The 19125-nt window shown below is 41.4% G+C and overlaps 1 protein-coding gene across 1 annotated transcript; it reads left to right on the top strand.

Moving 5' to 3' along the window:
* Nucleotides 1-393: 393 nt before the first annotated feature.
* On the top strand, nt 394-19125 carry mmut (methylmalonyl CoA mutase). Its single transcript, XM_085383333.1, has 13 exons — nt 394-494; nt 1548-1981; nt 2072-2439; nt 2528-2685; nt 9226-9397; nt 9566-9814; nt 10009-10120; nt 11810-11925; nt 13469-13584; nt 14899-15030; nt 15143-15290; nt 17701-17868; nt 18269-19125. The coding sequence occupies exons 2-13, from the start codon at nt 1585-1587 to the stop codon at nt 18395-18397; spliced, it is 2265 nt and encodes a 754-aa protein (XP_085239459.1). The 5' UTR covers nt 394-494; nt 1548-1584; the 3' UTR covers nt 18398-19125.

Below are 19125 nucleotides of genomic sequence, written 5' to 3'. Positions count from 1 at the left end.
CTGATTTGTCCATGTATTTTATCTCAGTTTCAAAACGTGATATGTTGTTACCATTTTTATTTAACTATGGGTTTGAATTATATGCAGTCATTGCACGTCTGTTTTTATCACCTTGAATTTTCCTGAAATCTCTAATAATAATAATAATAAACATGAATTCTCAGTCTTCGCGTCGACAAAACAGGGAATAAGGGTGGTCATTATAAAAAAATATGTTTCAACTGTACTAATTGTTTACTACAACTGAAACGACATCAATAGCTGAATAACCCAATAAAGCAAATTAAATATACACATACACTAACAACTGTTTGTGTCGCTCATCTCTACGACAGTCAAATATCTTTGCTGTAACATGTGTTTCCGGTGTAATAGGTCAAAGGGTACTGTAGTTGATTCTCGCAACCGATTGGCTGACTGTCTCTGTTGTCAAACTCCATTGGCTACAGGCACACACGCCTGTCATCAGTCTGAACAAGAAAACAAACGACAAGGTCAGAATTCTGTTGTAATATCTCTGAAAATACTCACTGTTAAACACGCGAGGCACCAATATGCCTCATGTTGTATACCACTGTTTTGCTTTTACGTTTACGCCATTGCAAACGAGTGCAGCTCGGTAGCGTTTTACGGCTAGCTGACTTAGCTTAGCAACGTGTCTAGTCTTTTGTTTTTTTGCATATTGCTCTCATATAAGTCTGTAGTTTTATTCCACCACAGCGACATAAACAGCGCGTGGTTTTGTAATTTGATAAAGTGAGATGTAGTCATGTATTTATTCCGTTTGTTTCTTTACCACTATGCTAATAACTAGTTAGCATCTTCTCTTTTAATTTATCATCTGCAAGTTAAAATACGCCACGAAAGAGCAGGTGTCCACCGCCTGTTACTTAACTTGATTTAGTCACATTGAAATGCATTTTAAAGGTCAACAAACCATAAAAATTTGATGTGCAGAATATTCAGTCAAATCTGATTCAATCTGCATAAAAGTTTGCAAACTTTGCACACATAAGATTTTAAAAGCTTCTCCTCTGGTAGGTATGCTTCTACCAATAACTTTCAATCTAAAATATAAATGATCTTATAAATTACATTTTAGAACTGAGTGCCATATCTCTGTCTTGTAAATGTCTCTGCTGGTACCCAGGACCAAACCTAGCCGTGACCACAATACCTCGGTCTGCCCTGCAACCGTCCAACACGGCCCATCTCTGTAAACTTAACCACATCACTGCAGACTACCTAACCTGCACTTACAATCTGCTATAAAGTTTGAGTACATGGATTTATTATCATTTAATTTGCTTTCAAAAACACTTTAGGATATGAAACAGGCAACTCTAGCAATGCATGCAAAATATCTTCCAAAGTAAATGAGAACATTGCATGTAAGCTTTACATTTCTAGTTTATCAAGTGACACTTGCTGCTGTGTTTTGTATTAAACTGTCAAACAGATTTAATTAGTCATTAACTGGAAATTGCCAGATTGTTCCAACTTACTACAACTGCTGATTTGAGCAGCTTTTTCTCTTCTGCCTCCAGGTTTTTCCATGTGTGAGTGATTAAGCCAACAGTAAGCATGCTGACCGCACAGAGGGCATGTGCAGCGATGGCTGCCCGGCACCTGGTTAGAACTTCAGTCTCCTCATCCCTCACACACTGCTCTCTGATCCATACTTCAGTACCCTGTCAGGACCGTGCTGAGCTGCATTCTGAATGGGCCAGTCTGGCTAAGAAACAGCTGAAGGGGAAGAATCCAGAAGATCTGATCTGGCACACTCCTGAGGGGATTAACATCAAGCCCGTGTACACCAAAACAGACTCAAAAGATGTTGCTGATGAACTGCCAGGAGTGTTTCCTTACACTAGAGGGCCCTATCCCACCATGTACACATACAGACCTTGGACTATCAGGCAGTATGCTGGATTCAGCACTGTTGAGGAGAGCAATAAGTTCTATAAAGACAACATAAAGGGTAGGTTTTGTTGTGGTCTACGTTTTTCACATTTCTGCCAAGCTTGCATTGAAATAATTATTACGCTACTCTTTGACCCTCTCGTTTCAGCTGGTCAGCAGGGTCTTTCTGTGGCCTTTGACCTCCCAACACACCGTGGTTATGACTCGGACAACCCCAGGGTCCACGGAGATGTGGGCATGGCTGGAGTGGCTATAGATACAGTTGAGGACATGAAGTTGCTCTTTGATGGAATCCCATTGGAGAAGATGTCTGTTTCAATGACTATGAATGGAGCAGTTATCCCTGTGTTGGCAATGTTTATTGTCACCGGAGAGGAGCAGGGCGTTCCAAAAGACAAACTAACTGGCACGATTCAAAATGATATTTTGAAGGAATTTATGGTGCGCAACACCTATATTTTCCCCCCGGAACCTTCCATGCACGCCATTGCAGACATCTTTGCATATACCTCTAAGGTATGTAATAGCACAGGTTTAATGAAACCTTTTTTCCGGTGCTGTTGAACACAGTGTAACTGATTTACTACCACGGTCATGTTCACAGCACATGCCTAAGTTCAACTCCATATCCATCAGTGGCTACCATCTTCAGGAGGCCGGTGCCGATGCCATCTTGGAAGTAGCCTACACCATTGCTAATGGCCTGGAGTACTGCCGCACTGGACTGAAAGCAGGGTTAACCATAGATGAATTTGCTCCAAGGTAAAAGTTGACAAAGTGTTTTAATAATAATGTTATTTAATAATAGTTTATATTTCTGAGAAATCTATGATATAACACGTCACAAATGCCTTCAGGATTGCTGCCAGTGATGGTCACAATATCAACAAATGACAGTTGTGATGTTGGTGAATGAATAAGATGCTCAGTAAATGTCAAAACTTACATTAATATTAATGCACAATGACAGTGATGATGCAGATTTAACCAGTAAACAAATGTTTTTATATCAAACCATTAAATTACTGTGAATCATCATAAAAGTAAAGCCAATTAACCATAAATCTTTAACTATTATCGAAAACAAACATGCAGGTATTGCATGCTCATCATTTCCGCCGCAATTTACCACAAAAAGAAGGGAAAAAAACAAATCAAGTTTTTCTTGGAATTGCACAAATTACACGTTTTTTTTGCTAATATGAGTTCAGTCATGCTAAAAAATAACTACATCACATTCATTTGACAATATTAACAGAGGTGCTACAAAGTTATTTTTGTAAATTAAATGAGATAAAAAGTAAATAAAAGGTAGGTATTCCTCTATATTTAATACATTTTCAAATATATAGATTCAGTCACAGGGGTGCCAATGATTGGAACCTTATTTTTTGTAAAAGCTGTTTAAACATTTCACATCTGGAGTCTGGTGGTCTTTATATTTAAGGTTGTGGTGTCATTATGCCAGTATTGAAACAGCTCCAGTGAGCCTCCAGATAAGTTTGTTAGGTTACAAGACATGTTTAGAAAAGGCTTAAAATATTTAAACTAAATAATTCCACTGAGAGGAATCCATCTACTACTGGTGCAGGTTACCAGTCAATTGCTGCTCCAGCAAATTAAACCCAGGATCGAACCAATATATTAGCTTGTCTAAATGTGTCCATTTAGCAAAGGTGGAAAGTAACGAATTACATTTACTTGCGTTACTGTAATTGAGTAGTTTTTTTGTGTATTTGTACTTTTTAAAGTCATTTTTCAAGTCGGTAATTTTACTTTTACTTACCGTATTTCCCGGACTACAGAGCGCACCTGAATATTAGCCGCACAAGCTAAAATCAGGGGAAAATCCTGTTTTGTACATACATTAGCCGCACCTGACTAAAAGCCGCAGGTGTTTCAATGTTGACTTATCATATGTAAGAGAATTGTCAAAAAAAGAACAAAGCGAATTGTCAGGAAAGAGATGGCTGTTTGGAGACATCACTTTTATTAATATTTTGAAAAACAAGTTATGGGTACATATTTGCACATGTACTGTGCTTCATAAATGAGTAACAAATGTAGTACATAACAATAACCTACAGCACACCAGAAAAATAGATTCGGACTACCTTTTAGGCTCAGGTGCAGTGACACGGCTTTAACAAGAAGAAAAGTCAGTCACTCACCACCATCTTTCTCTTCTTCCTGCGCACTAAAACCACCAAAGTCCTCTTCTCCAGTGTCGGATACAAACAGGCTCAGGATGGCTTCGTCATCCACTCTTCTTCTCTCCTTCGTTGTCACTTTCAAAACCAAACAAATCCTCGTTGTCAGTGTCAGAGTCGAACACCCTCAGAAGGGCCGTGGCGGTGTCCTCCTCTCCATCATGCAGCAGTCCAGCCCTTCGAAATCCGTTGGTGATCGTGGATGTTTTCACACTTTTCCACGCTGTCAGAATCCACCGGTGGAGTTGGGCATAACTTGCTTTTCGCAAGTTTATCGCCGCTCATCATCCAGCTGAACGCGTAGCGCTACTTTGAAGTTTGTTTTTCGCGCTACTTCGTACGGCATTACGTTGCCTGGCGGATGGACATGTGACCAACATACCACTCTTGAACCCCGATCCTTCCGCCAGGCAACGTAGTGCCGTACAACAGCGGAACAAACAAAACAAATCCGCTCATGGACAATCCATAGAAAAGCCGCACCTGACTAAAAGCCGCAGGGTTCAAAGCTTGTGCAAAAAGTAGCGGCTTATAGTCCGAGAATTACGGTAAGTATATTTTTTAAAAAGTATTGTACTTCGCTACATTTTCAATCACACCTGTTACTGAGTAAATTAAAAGAACAAACAAAAAAAACCTCCAACATTGTGCTTCGGAAATACTGCAGGGAATGATGGGTAGTAGAACAAATTGGCATTGGGTCACGATAAAGATGGAGTCTGACATTGGTGGTACGGATCCAGCGAAAAAAGAAACCCCGTCGAATTCTGCTGACTCTGAACTCGAAGAAACCGATCTGAACCCCTGGCTATATTTAAGGGACCATTTCGGCTTCAAGTGCAAGAAAGGCAACAGCTTTATTATGCAGTGTAAGCTGTGTTTGCCCAGAGAGACAGAGTTAGCAGCTTTTAGAAATTCCACATCAAACCTGCGCAAGCATGTAGAGGTAAGTTAAATGAAACTTGTACATTTATTTTAGCAAAAAGGCTGTGCTCAAGTTAATCACATTAAGTTAAGACATAAGCTGTTATTGGGCACGTTGTTGTCCACGCAACTTAAATTTTTTTTTTACTCGATTGGTAAATTGCCAAAAGAAAATGTGTTTACTTACAATTTTCCTGTTTGTTAATAATAATAATTTATTTTAAAAAAATAGTTAAATTAGACAGAAGCGGCTACTTTCTTACTTAACCCACATATGTTCACACGTGTGCAGAGGTGTTTTTTTCTGTTCTCAATAGGGGTGCAACGATACTCGTATCGATATTGAACCGTTCATACAGTGCTTTCGGTTCAGTACGCATATGTATGAACAATACAAAATTTGTAATTTATTTTATCAACTTTCCTTCTGACGATGCTGTCTGTGTTGAGCGCTCAGTGAATCTGCGTTCGACTACTCCGCCTAGGCTGCACTGTCAAGCGCAGATCCACTGAGCGCTCAACACAGACAGCATCTTCAGAAGGAAGAGCGCAGGGCAAGCTAGCGAGACTGAAGTTAAGCTCTCCTTGCAACATGGCAAACTGAACCTCCCCCACCCTCATTCAGATCTGGCGTTTGGAATTATTTTGGTTTTCATGTGACGTATGACCCTGAAGGTAAGCGCGTCATGGACTAAAGTAAAACAGTATGTTGGATGTGCCATGCAATGCTCAATTACATGGGTGGGAACTAGTGTGTTAGCGCAGTTAGCTCATTAACGTGTTGGCCGTCTAGCCCCATGCAGGGGTAGCTCGTTAAGGGAGATTTGCCGTGTTGTGGCGTTAACGTCATTTCAACGAGATTAACGCTGACAGCACTAGTGGGAACACAACGAATATGACTGCACATTTATGCCGACATCATCCTAGTGCAAAGACAAGTGGAAGCAGACAAAAACAACAAGCATGCATGCTACAAACTTTACCCGAGTCATTTAGACAGCCGTTAGCACATGATTCTCCTTATGGGGACCTGATATGTTCCCGTGAGCTAGCCAGGGAGCACAGCCGTTTATTGACATCTGCAGAAGAACACTGCCGCTAGCTAACTGCTCAGCGCGGCAACCGCACAGCAACAACAACACACAGAGCGCCCTCTGACCCCGGAAGGACACACCGTCGCAGCGAGAAGGCGTCACCCGTCACTATGGCAACATAAACAAAACATAACTGTACAAACAGAACCCCGAACAGCCCTGACCCGCTACATAGCCCCCACCTAAGGGGTCAGTCGTCCCCGACGACCCCATTGCCCCACACAAAGTCCTGCAAATGTCCAGGTGCCTTCTTTTGGCGCACCGGCCGGTCACGACCGGCGGGGGAAAAGTCACTCGGGTCAGAACATGGGGTGCCACCATCATCCCACTTCTGACACCAATGTGGCGAGCTCAGACAACGAGGAGACGGAGGTGTCGTTTGGTCTTGCTTCCCGTGAGCTAGCCAGGGAGCACAGCCGTTTATTGACATCTGCAGAAGAACACTGCCGCTAGCTAACTGCTCAGCGCGGCAACAGCACAGCAACAACAACAACACCACCACACAGGGCGCCCTCTGACCCCGGAAGGACACACCGTCGCAGCGAGAGGGCGTCACCCGTCACTATGGCAACATAAACAAAACATAACTGTACAAACAGAACCCCGAACAGCCCTGACCCGCTACATAGCCCCCACCTAAGGGGTCAGTCGTCCCCGACGACCCCATTACCCCACACAAAGTCATGCAAATGTCCAGGTGCCTTCTTTTGGCGCACCGGCCGGTCACGGTCACTTGGGTCAGAACATGGGGTGCCACCATCATCCCACTTCTGACACCAATGTGGCGAGCTCAGACAAGGAGGAGACGGAGGTATCGTTTGGTCTTGCTTCCCGTGAGCTAGCCAGGGAGCACAGCCGTTTATTGACATCTGCAGAAGAACACTGCCGCTAGCTAACTGCTCAGCGCGGCAACCGCACAGCAACAACAACACACAGAGCGCCCTCTGACCCCGGAAGGACACACCGTCGCAGCGAGAAGGCGTCACCCGTCACTATGGCAACATAAACAAAACATAACTGTACAAACAGAACCCCGAACAGCCCTGACCCGCTACAATATGCTGCCGAGAATATAGCCCAGAAGAAGCGTATAGTATAGCTTTTATTTTGGAAAGAGCCATTTCTCTGTAATAAACTCTCTTTTCCAAAGATGAGTGATTCCTCAATCAGATACAGGTGTTACCGCACCAGATCCGCGGCCCCGAACCGTAGTAAGGAACCCTCTGGCAGTTACTTGAAGGTTCCGTAACTGACTCGTAGCCGGAAACAGCTTACTATACAGGTCAACTCCGCTAGCAAAAAGATCGAAGGAGGCGTAGGAAACTGCTTTACCGAACTTTATTTCTTCTCTAAGGCACGAACACCGCGTACAGTGGGCTGAAACAGTTTACTCACAGCGAGCATCGCGACACAACTCTGGCTGTCGAGGGAGTTATTATATTCCTTTTATTTATTTTCTTTTCGTCTCTTCTGTAGCTAACCGTTACTTTTTCCCCTTCTCCGCTCTCTCTCTTCACACACACCAGGCAGTCCCGCTACACACATCCCGAATACATTTCCCATCAGGCTTCATCCTTAAAGGGGCATGCCTGTAACACAGGGCTCGCAAAATCGCTAGCCCGACGTCCCGGGGCTAGCGCCCTCCACACAGGGCGCCCTCTGACCCCGGAAGGACACACCGTCGCAGCGAGAGGGCGTCACTAGTCACTATGGCAACATAAACAAAACATAACTGTACAAACAGAACCCCGAACAGCCCTGACCCGCTACAATATGCTGCTGAGAATATAGCCCAGAAGAAGCGTATAGTATAGCTTTTATTTTGGAAAGAGCCATTTCTCTGTAATAAACTCTCTTTTCCAAAGATGAGTGATTCCTCAATCAGATACAGGGTTTGCAAAATCGCTAGCCCGACGTCCCGAGGCTAGCGATTTTTCCAGTCGGGCTACCAAAATCTATCTCTGCCCTGCCCGTTGGGCTATTGTAGGAAGGAAAAATATATGTCAATGCTTTTGCATTCTTTCAGAAATGTAGCTGGGTAATTATGTCATTGGCATCGGTGAGCCACTGTCAATATGTGACATATTGAAATCGCGTTTGAATTTGCGCTTGTTTTTTGCTTTCACTTTGCAATCGAGCGAACTGTGTATAGAGAGCGACAGTACTGATTGGTGAGTGATGATAATTTGCGCACCAATTCCTCTGACATCGTCATCATATGAGAGGTTGATCGGGCAGAGAATCGCTGACCGTTATGTGTGTGCGTGTGTAAAAGCAGCAGGATATATATTTTAGTTCTGCTGAGGCAAATAAGACAGGTCAGGGTGAAGAAGTGACAGCCAAAGAAAAGCTCACCACAAAACGGAAAAGTTTATATATATAAAAAGAGTTTTGCTCTGAACTGTATTTTATTTCTTGAGAAGACTAATCACTGTAGGGAACCTAATTCCTATTAAGAAGCCTATCTTTCCCATTTTTTGACACAAATCTGGGGTTGGAGGCATTTGATGAACTTGCAATGAATGACCCAAATATGTGATGAAAAACCTTTCCATGTCTTTCCTGTAATTGCTGCTTAGCAGCTGACATGCACACTGATGCCAGGATATTTGCAGTGTGCCAAAATCAATTGAAATAGTAGCTTCGCCAATTTATTGCCGGGGCTGTGCTTTTCATAAATGTCAGACTGAGACAGATCAGGCAGTTGAATTAGGTTGGATATAAAATTGTAATTATTCAGATCGTTATTATTTGGCGCGGTCTGCAGTTGATTTTGGATGATGTACCCTCTTGATTTGGAAAGTGCTGGTTAAGGATAGCAAATAACAGGAAGGGAAGAAAGGTTATATCCCAAACAACGATCTGATTGATCTGATTTTTAGCTAACTTGTACGACATACCAGTGGTGTATGTGACAGTTATTATCTGGCTGCTTAGTGACATTTATATAATCCATAATAAAGCACCAAGGCCAAGCTCTTTTTCTGTATAGAAAACACTAAATTCTACGCTGGTGTGTCACTTGTAATTTTTAACAAACCTCTCTTTTGACATTTTTGTGTTTTTCTTTTCAGGCTGTCGTTCTTCTGGGGCATCGGGATGAATTTCTACATGGAAATTGCCAAGCTGAGGGCAGCCAGGAGGTTATGGGCTACGCTCATTAAAGACAATTTCCAGCCCAAGAATGCCAAGTCTCTCCTCCTGCGCACACACTGCCAGACCTCAGGCTGGTCTCTCACTGAACAAGTAAGTATGAATTGTTTTATTGAATGCTCTCACAGTACGAGGAGATAATTGGCCAACTTTGAGATCCCGAATTGTTAGATTTCGAAATCTGCAAATAAAGACAGAAATGTAAAAATGAAAATTGTAAATGAATTAATCAGTATTAATGTGCCATGTGACCGCTCTCAGGATCCATACAACAATGTGATCCGCACGGTGATTGAAGCCATGGCCGCTGTGTTTGGGGGGACCCAGTCGCTGCACACCAACTCTTTCGATGAAGCTCTGGGCTTGCCCACCGTGAAAAGCGCTCGCATCGCCAGGAACACTCAGATCATCATCCAGGAGGAGTCGGGCATCCCCAAAGTTGCAGATCCTTGGGGAGGCTCGCACATGATGGAGGCTCTCACAGATGATGTCTATAACACTGCTTTGAAGGTTGGTCGCAGGGCCAAAGGCAGTAACCAGAGCGGTGAATTCATTATTGATTAACCATTAACCATTTTTGACCTGAATCTTGTATTGTGCAGGCTTTATTTCTCCTTTGCTCCAAGTGCTCTTGCTGTAGCTTTAGAACAGCAACCCATAATCATAAAGAGATTCTTTTATAGCCGGTGTTTTGCTTTTTATAGTTTATTAAAGACATCGAAGAGATGGGAGGCATGGCCAAAGCGGTAGCCGAGGGAATTCCAAAGCTCCGTATTGAGGAATGTGCTGCTCGTAGACAGGCCCGCATTGACTCAGGTACTGCATAAAGGTGACTTCTTTATAAGGCCTTAAAGCCTCTCTTTCTTTAACCTCCCTCCTGACTTTAATTACTTAAAGCAGTCCTAACATTTAACCTGCCCTCTGCCTGTGCTGCAGTGAAACGGAGAATTTACATCTCAATTCAAAGAGAAAAAAAGGGATGTTGTTTCAATGTGAATACAGAAAGAAGTGGTTAGCAAATCTCTAAAACCCATATTTTATTCACAATAGAACATAGAAAACATCAAATGTTTCAACTGAGTTTATGTTTTATAAAGAGTATTAGCTCATTTTAAAACATGTGTGAAAAAAAGTTGGGACGGTGGCAACGAAAGGCTGGAAAAGTGTCATTTTGTAACTATCTAGGTTAACTGGCAACATGCCACTAACATGATCGGGTATAAAAAGAGCATCTTAGACAGGCAGATGTTCATCAATCTCCCAAAACTGATTAGATATTTTTAGAATAATTACATGATCTGCAGAACGTAATATCATCAAATGATTCTGAGAATCTGGAGAAATATCTGTGCGATAGGGACAGGATGAAAATCAAGTCTGTGTGCCTGTGACACAAAACAGACACGATTCAGTCACTCGGAAATCAGTGCAGCACTTGCAGAAATCACTGTCTCTGAAGTCAAAGGAGCTTGCAAAGAAAAGCGTCTGGACTTCTTTAACCCTGGAGAAACCATGGGGTCGGATCTGACCCCATGGTTTCTCCAGGGTTAAGTTGCTTGAAGACGTTTCACCTCTCATCCGAGAAGCTTCTTCAGTTCTAAGGTCAAATGGTGGGGAGTCCCAGATTTAAACCTAGCCACCATCTGACCTTAGAACTGAAGAAGCTTCTCGGATGAGAGGTGAAACGTCTTCAAGCAACTTAAAGAAGTCCAGACGCTTTTCTTTGCAAGCTCCTTTGACTACGATGACCTGGATGACTGAGAACCTTCACAGATACACTGTCTCTGAATATTCTGAGCCACAGTGAGGGAAAGTGGAAAACTGGTGTGTGATTGAATGAACTGACGTTTGAACTTCTTTTTGGAAAACACTGAGGCTGTGTCCTCTGTAATAAAAAGGAGAGGGACTATTTATTGGCAACTTGAAGATCTGAAAAGACGCTGTGAGTGCTGAAAGGTATAAAACAGGTTTTAGAGCTGCATCCAGATGTATTTCTTTTTCAGGGAAGGCCTTTCATATTTCAGCAAGATGATGCCAAACGGCATACACTGTCTTTCACAAATGTGTGACTTCGTGCTAAATTCATCAGTTGAAAACATTTGAAATATCATGAAACTAAAAAAATACAAGAAAGCAGACCCAGGACTGTTGAGCAGCTAGAATCCTCCATCAGACATAAACAGGACAACGGTTCTCTCCAGCTGCTCGTCTCCTCCGTTTACAGACTGTCGTTAAAAGAAGAGCTGATGCTGCGCAGCAGTAAACATGGCCGTGTCCCAACTTTTTAGAGATGTGTTGCTGCCATGACATTCGAAATGAGCTAATATTTTCATTAAACGCTGCAGTGTCGCAGTTTACATGTACTTGAAGTTGTATATTTAAAAGGATAACCTTTCTCACCAGATCATAATGATCTTCATTTCTTCTCATCATCGCCCTAATAACTTACCATTTACTTCCTTTGTGTCTGTCATTTATCCTCTGTCATTCTCCTGAATGTTTCAGGCTCAGAAGTTATTGTTGGTGTGAACAAGTACCGTCTGGAGAAAGAGGAGACGGTGGAGGTCCTGGCCATAGATAACACTGTGGTGCGCCAGAAGCAGATTGAAAAACTGAAAAAGGTCAGTGGTACAGTGAACAGCTTGATGAATTGGCAGTATGACAGGTATAATATACGCCTTTCAAAGACACATGCGCCTTTTAATCGGCACAGGAGGGTTTTTTTTTTTCTTTAAACTGGAAAAAACGGTTTGCAGAGTTTGGGAAACATCAAGGCTTTCTAATCTTCTAATGGTTTTTTAATTTCACAGTTCCAAAACAGCAATGGTCATTCAAAACGCTTTATATTATAAGGTTTGCCCTTTAAAGCCTGAAACATGAAATGTTAGAAATAAAAATCTATTTTCCTTTGAACATTGAGGGTTTATTGAACTTTCTCTCACATAACATAAAAAAAACAAAAAAAACACACACACACGTGTGTGTGTGTATATATATATATATATATATATATATATATATATATATATATATATATATATATATATATATATATATATATATATTTTTATGTGAGAGAAAGTTCAATAAACACTCAATGTTCAAAGGAAAATAGATTTATTTATTTTCTTTGCAGTTACTGCTTAAAAACTTATTTTGCACTTTATTTAGGTATTTGGGAGAAGTCTCAAAAACTTTTGTACTGAATACAATAAACTACTTTGTTGGGTTCAGACCCTACAGCTTTATTTAGGATAGTTACACATTGTGAGACACTGAGCTGTCTGCAAAATGTACTTTTCTACATATGGTCCCAGTTTGCTGACATAACCAAGTGATGAATATAAAAATTCATCACGATTTTCCGCACACAAAAATAAGTAAGTAAAAAGTAAGTAACATTTATTTATATAGCGCTTTTCACAGATAAAAATCACAAAGTGCTTTACAACACAAGAAATGGAAATATAAAACAATGTAACAGTAAATAAAACAGCAATGTAAAACAACAAAACAATAAAAACAACCTAAGAAGAAATTAATCAAATGCTTTTCTAAATAAAAATGTCTTCAGCTGTTTTTTATAAGAATCAACGTGCAGCGCAGAGACATTGGAAGACACAACCGTGATGCCGCTGCCTGATCGGCCCGATCACCACGAGTTTTAAAACAAGTGCGCAGTACCACCAGCAGTCTCTGGTCTAATGAACTTAAAGCTCGAGAAGATGAATGCGGTTTCAGCAGGTCAGATAAATATTGGGGAGCTTGACCATGTAGGGCCCTAAAGGTTAGAACTACAATTTTAAGATGAAACCTAAAACTTACAGGCAACCAGTGAAGGGGGGCTAAAACTGGAGTAATATGAGATCTTCTCTTGGTGCCTGTTAAGAGACGTTCTGCAGCGTTGTGCACAGTCTGAAGACGATAGAAGGCTGATTTGTTAAAACAAGTAAAAAGACCGTTACAGTAGTCTAAATGGGAAGGAATAAAAGCATGAATAATAATCTCAAGTTCAGGCTTTGACACCATTAGTCTGAGTTTTGAAATATTCCTTAAATGATAAAAACAAAAGTACCCAAACCTGTATAAGTAGTATATACAACAGCATGATGGATTAAAACATTTAAGTGCCATGTTTATATCACATTGCCTCCTTTTCTTTAGGTGAGGGAGAGCCGTGACCCTGAGAAAGCCAAGAAGTGTCTGGCTGCCATTGAGGAGTGTGCCCGAACCAGGGAGGGCAACCTTTTAGCTCTGGCTGTGGAGGCATCAAGAGCCAGGTCAGAACTGACTCAGAAAAACTCCTTTGATCAGTCTTATGTCTGCGTGAACGCTGCTTCAAAACCTCAGTCAGGCTGCAGTTTTATTCTGGTCTGTTGTTCCTTTGTTAATCAGTGTAAATCGTTTCCTAATCAGTGCCTTCAAATGAGCAGAGTGACCTTTTCCAGCACTAGAAGGGCGATCGTGGCTCAAGAGTTGGGTGTTCGTCTTGTAATCGGAAGGTTGCCGGTTCGAGCCCCAGCTCGGACAGTCTCGGTCGTTGTGTCCTTGGGCAAGACACTTCACCTGCCGCCTACTGGTGATGGCCAGAGGGGCCGATGGCGCAATATGGCAGCCTCGCCTCTGTCAGTCTGCCCCAGGGCAGCTGTGGCTACAACTGTAGCTGCCTCCACCAGTGTGTGCATGAATAGTGGAAAGCGCTTTGAGGGGTCCCGAAAATGCAATCCATTATTATTATTAGATAACTGCTATTAAATGCACCCATCCTGTGGGAATGTATTTACCACTACACTGTAATCCACTCTGTGCTTTTTCTTCAAGGGGTTTTTGTTTCTGGGTAACTTTTAGCACCGGTTTTCAATTTCCTTTCATACCCAAAACTGTTATGTGACAAACCAAATCACGAGGAATAGAAGGTTAAAAGGCGTAAAACACAGAATATAATCGATATATATATATAATGTCATCTCTACACACCAGCACACCTGCAGCCTGTTCATGTGCTACAGCTTCTACAATACCAGAGTCTGACTGGTGTGTTCTGATAATCTGCAGCAGGTTATTTAATAGTCATTAGTTACTCTGATATTAGGTTAAGAAGCTGGTCACATGGGAAATTAAACGTTATTGTTACATTATCAGCCTTACTCTCTGGTCTTGAGAATGTAATAATGAACTGTGTAACGCTTGGGTGCAATATTATGTGAAGAGTTCACGTGCTAATTGCAGCTTATTTCCTTGGATGCAGGGGGATAGCCTGACTGGGAACGCTTATAACGGCTTCATATCCGGTTATCTCTAAAAAAAAACATTTAAATTCCTTCCAATATGTTTTTTCATATAAACACAAGTGCCTCGCTAATTTACATTTCAACAGCTGATTTAAAATTAGCAGTAAAATTACGTATCTGTTGCTTTTTTATTACCCTCTGCGGATCAGTGACGACACGAGAGCTCCCATAATTCACAATGAGCATACAATGATACAATTTGTAATGCTATTATTAAAAAACAGGCTATTAGTGTATTGAGTGTGGGTATCTTAAAATAGTGCTTAATGATTATTTATCACTCGAATCTGCTCCTTTCTGCAGATGCTCTGTTGGTGAGATAACTGAAGCCATGAAGAAGGTGTTTGGGGAACACAAGGCCAGCACCAGGATGGTGAGCGGGGCTTACCGCACTGAGTTCGGAGAGCATGAAGAGATCACTCTGGCCAACAACAGGTAGAAAATAATAACAATTTATTTCATGACCTTTATAATTTACATGCTAGACTCTCGATTTGCTGATTCAAGTAAAATTCTTCTTCCCCCCCATTAAAAAAAACAAACAAAGAGTTGCAGAGTTCAAGAGCCATGAGGGGAGGAATCCTCGATTGCTGGTGGCAAAGATGGGGCAGGATGGTCACGACAGAGGTGCCAAAGTTATCGCCACGGGGTTTGCAGACCTGGGCTTCGATGTAGACATCGGACCACTGTTTCAGGTGAATGTTGTACCAAGGAAATAGGATGTTTTACTGCCTGTAATGACCTCAATCTGATAATATATGTATCAGAATTGTTTCGTTTTGTTCATTTGTTTCAAAATTCAAATTCAAATTTTATTTGTCACATACACAGTCATACACAGTACGATATGCAGTGAAATGCTTACACAACTGCTCGTGACCTAAAGAAAAAAAATGGCTATGAATAAGATAGGAAATAAATATGAAAATTAAAAAGGGTAAATTTAACTAGGAAGGAATAAAATAAAATATAAAAATTAAAGTTAAAAATGAAATAACTGCACAGCAACAAATTAGAATGAAGGGTAAATTTAACTGGGAAAGAATAAGATAAAAGATATAAATTAAAGTTGAAAATAAAATAACTGTACAACAAAATACACAATACACAGTATAGAACTATATAAGAATGTATGAAGAAATATATATATACACACACACACACACACACACACACACAATAACAGCAGCTGTCCAAGTATTAAATGGAAATGAAGAATATAATGTCCAGTGTTGTGCAATCCACATTTGTGTCTTGTGCAGTGCAAATATGCTTGAAGTGATTCGATTAGATGACCACGCATCTAATCGAATTAGTGTAAACAAAGTCCAGAATGTCCAGTGTGTATGTAAGAACCATATGTGTGGGTCAGTACTGTGTGGTGGTGTGATTGAGAGACCGTATCGCCTGCGGGAAGAAGCTCCTCCTCAGTCTCTCTGTGTTGGTCTTCAGGGAGCGGAATCGCTTTCCTGACCTCAACAGAAAGAACAGTCTGTTGTTGGGATGGCTGAGCTCCTTCACCATCTTCCTGGCCTTGGTCCAGCACCGCCTGCTGTAGATTGAGTGCAGGTCAGGGAGCTCGGAGCGGATGGTGCGCTCAGCTGACCGCACAACCCTCTGTAGAGCTCATCTGTCCTGCATGGTGCTGTTCCCGAACCAGGTTGAGATGTTTCCCGTCAGGATGCTCTCTATGGTGCACGAGTAAAAGTTCCTGAGTTTCAGTACCGGTACCGTGTTATTGTCGGTGCTTACTGCAGCTGTCACATTCGAGTGGAAGAGAAGTGTTATTAATATACATACAATACAAAAACTGTAGGCTCAGGGCTCTGAGCTGCAGCAGGCTATGTCGATTGGGTGTCTGCACTAAGTTCAGCATCGATATGGGGCTCCGTGGGGAGCCCGAGACCACCAGGTTGTCTAAGGAGAGGTGCAACTGCGCCCAGGCCACACCCCGCCACATGCGGTTTTTCTGTTATTTGAAGTGTCCGAGGCATTTAAGGTCTTCTTTTGTGTTAAAGAGTAGTTAAAAAATAACTGATGCTCACACCTCAGATTTCTATGTAATCGGAAAGGTTTTGCTCTCTACATAATGCTCTGTAATGTGTAGTACTGACAAGCTACATCAAGAAATGGCGACGAACCCCGACTCCATACCGCATTAGCTTTAAGTGAATTTCAGATGCATATATAAGCTGAAGACATGCTGTTGGCGATTGTCATAACTTTTAAAAAATGAATGATATGCCGCTGAAGTCATACAGACGCAATCGCCGCATCTTTGTTGGACAGTTCAAAAGTTCAGACAACCTAAAGGTGCTTATTTAAGCTTCGCCAGATGATCTCATGGTCTGTGTGCATTTTGAATTGAGCCCTACAGCTAATTATGTCACACTTTGTTGGCATGAGTTCGCACCACTGATCACAGGGCTTGGTGTTAAGCTCAGCTGGTGGTGGTAAGTAAAGCGTGGCGTTAAACTGCTGTTATTTTTATCCCAGCTCATAAAAAAAGACAGAGGGAACTCAAGTATTAATATTCAAGTGTTACGCTGTTTCTGAAAAAACTGGAAAAATTAATCAAGACGATATCAAACATTGAAACTAAGAGATGTGACTGTGAAATAGGATTTAGAAAACACTCATTAAAAACTGCTGGGAGTGACTTCACGTTGTAATGCTTTACACAGTTGCCTAACAACCAAGACATCCCCGCTTAGATGGTGGGAGGAGACAAAAATCTCTCTGGGGTTTTGTCAGGAAAAAAATTAAGAGAAATGTATAATGGAAAAATAAATCTAGTAATGTGAGTGTGAGTCTTTTAGAAGTAATGATGGGCTCTGTGAAAGACTGTGTAGGCACAGTCAACAAATTAAAAAATAACATTTCTATGGAAAAGCCTTTCATTGTTATTAAAATGTGACACATGAAAACAAAAAGACACATTAAGTGATCTTTGGGCATTTTGGCAGTTCTACATAAAAAAAATGACATTTTGAGAACAATACAGTAGCAGCATTACTGTTGCATTCATGTTTATTTTCCTCAAATCCTGCCCACCTCACTCTGAGTTGTTTGTGTGTTTTCCTCTTCTTTCTTTCTCCTAAACAGACCCCCCGGGAGGTGGCCCAGCAGGCGGTTGATGCAGACGTTCACTGCGTCGGGGTCAGCACGCTGGCCGCAGGACACAAGACCCTGGTGCCAGAGCTCATCAAGGAACTCCAAAAACTCAACAGGCCAGATATACTTGTCATCTGTGGAGGTGTCATCCCACCCCAGGTAAGCAGTCCATGCATGGTTTCCTTTGGATAATTAAAGCATTCCAGAGGATTTTATCTCCTAATGCGCCTTTTTTTTAGAGCCTGAAATGTAAGTCTAAGATTGTAGGTTTGAAATTAAACAGATAGACGAAAAACACAAGCTATAAATGCTCAAGTGTCTTTCTTTCCATCCCTTTCCTATTAGCTTAATATTTGCTGAACACTTAAATCCTTTTACCTTTCAAGGATTATTGAAGTTGTGGTAATTAATTGACAATATCCATCCCACTCCAGATAATAAAAGTTGAATTACTATTTCGTTTTTTAAGAGTGCATCGCCTTTTTAAAGATTAAAACATTTACCAACATTGCCTGAACACCGTGAATCTAAACCGTGTGACGCCTCTGTTTGAATGCAGGACTACGAGTTCTTGTACCACAGTGGCGTATGCGCCATCTTTGGCCCAGGAACCAGGATCCCACAGGCTGCAGTGGAGGTTATTGACAACATTGAGAAGAGCCTGGACAAGAATCGACAAGCAATGTGAAAGCTAACTGCAAAAAGCGAACTGCTTGTTCAAGCATCTGTACAGGATCAGTCTGACTGGTAGCACGAGGATGTAAAAGAAAAAGCAAGACTAATTGTTACATTTAGTTTTTTGTGTGTTCATTAACAACACTCAAAATGAACAATGCAACGTCAGACAAACCTCAGTAGGATTTGAATGACGTTTGTTAATGATTTCACCCTTTGCATCATACCTGTGTGATCTGTATTGATTTCTTAATCAGCCAGATTATATTACATCTGAAATTCCAGAAAATTCCAAAGTGTAAAAGAAAGCACTTATTATACACTGTTATTCCAATTAGGATTATGATGTGACAGAAATTTGCCCTTTTTTCTTTACAATCCAAGATAAAACACGGGGAAAACCACAAACCTGCTTTGAATGTATTTTTTGAAATGTCTCTGTGTAATTTAATAACGTAGCAGAGTGTGATTAGTGCCAGTGTGGTGGAGATGGATCAATCCTCTTATATAACTTTATCCCTGCCTCTTATTTTCATGGATATGATAGTCCTGTAAGTGGCCTTCTGTCGCTCTGATCTCGACTCTTTGCATCAATCATAAATTTGTTCCGAGGATAAAACCCCGTCACAGTGGTCGGAGTTTATGAAGCCGTTAGAGAAAAGTATTTTTCTGATTGTGACTCTGAATTCGGTTTACTGGTCTTTACTCAAAATAAATACTGTGAACTTTGGAAATGTATAA

This window comes from Rhamphochromis longiceps, linkage group LG15, assembly GCF_057381845.1.
Source record: "Rhamphochromis longiceps isolate RC_006_pf linkage group LG15, R_longiceps_female_GT1.1, whole genome shotgun sequence".
Taxonomy (NCBI): domain Eukaryota; kingdom Metazoa; phylum Chordata; class Actinopteri; order Cichliformes; family Cichlidae; genus Rhamphochromis; species Rhamphochromis longiceps.
This window is presented reverse-complemented; position numbering and strand designations above follow the sequence as displayed.

Coding starts and splice junctions, on each gene's coding strand:
- mmut (XM_085383333.1), top strand. CDS start 1,585: ATGCTGACCGCACAGAGGGCATGTGCAGCGATGGCTGCCCGGCACCTG. Junction 2,686..9,225: donor ATAGATGAATTTGCTCCAAG/GTAAAAGTTGAC, acceptor TTTTCTTTTCAG/GCTGTCGTTCTTCTGGGGCA. Junction 13,585..14,898: donor GTGGAGGCATCAAGAGCCAG/GTCAGAACTGAC, acceptor TCCTTTCTGCAG/ATGCTCTGTTGGTGAGATAA.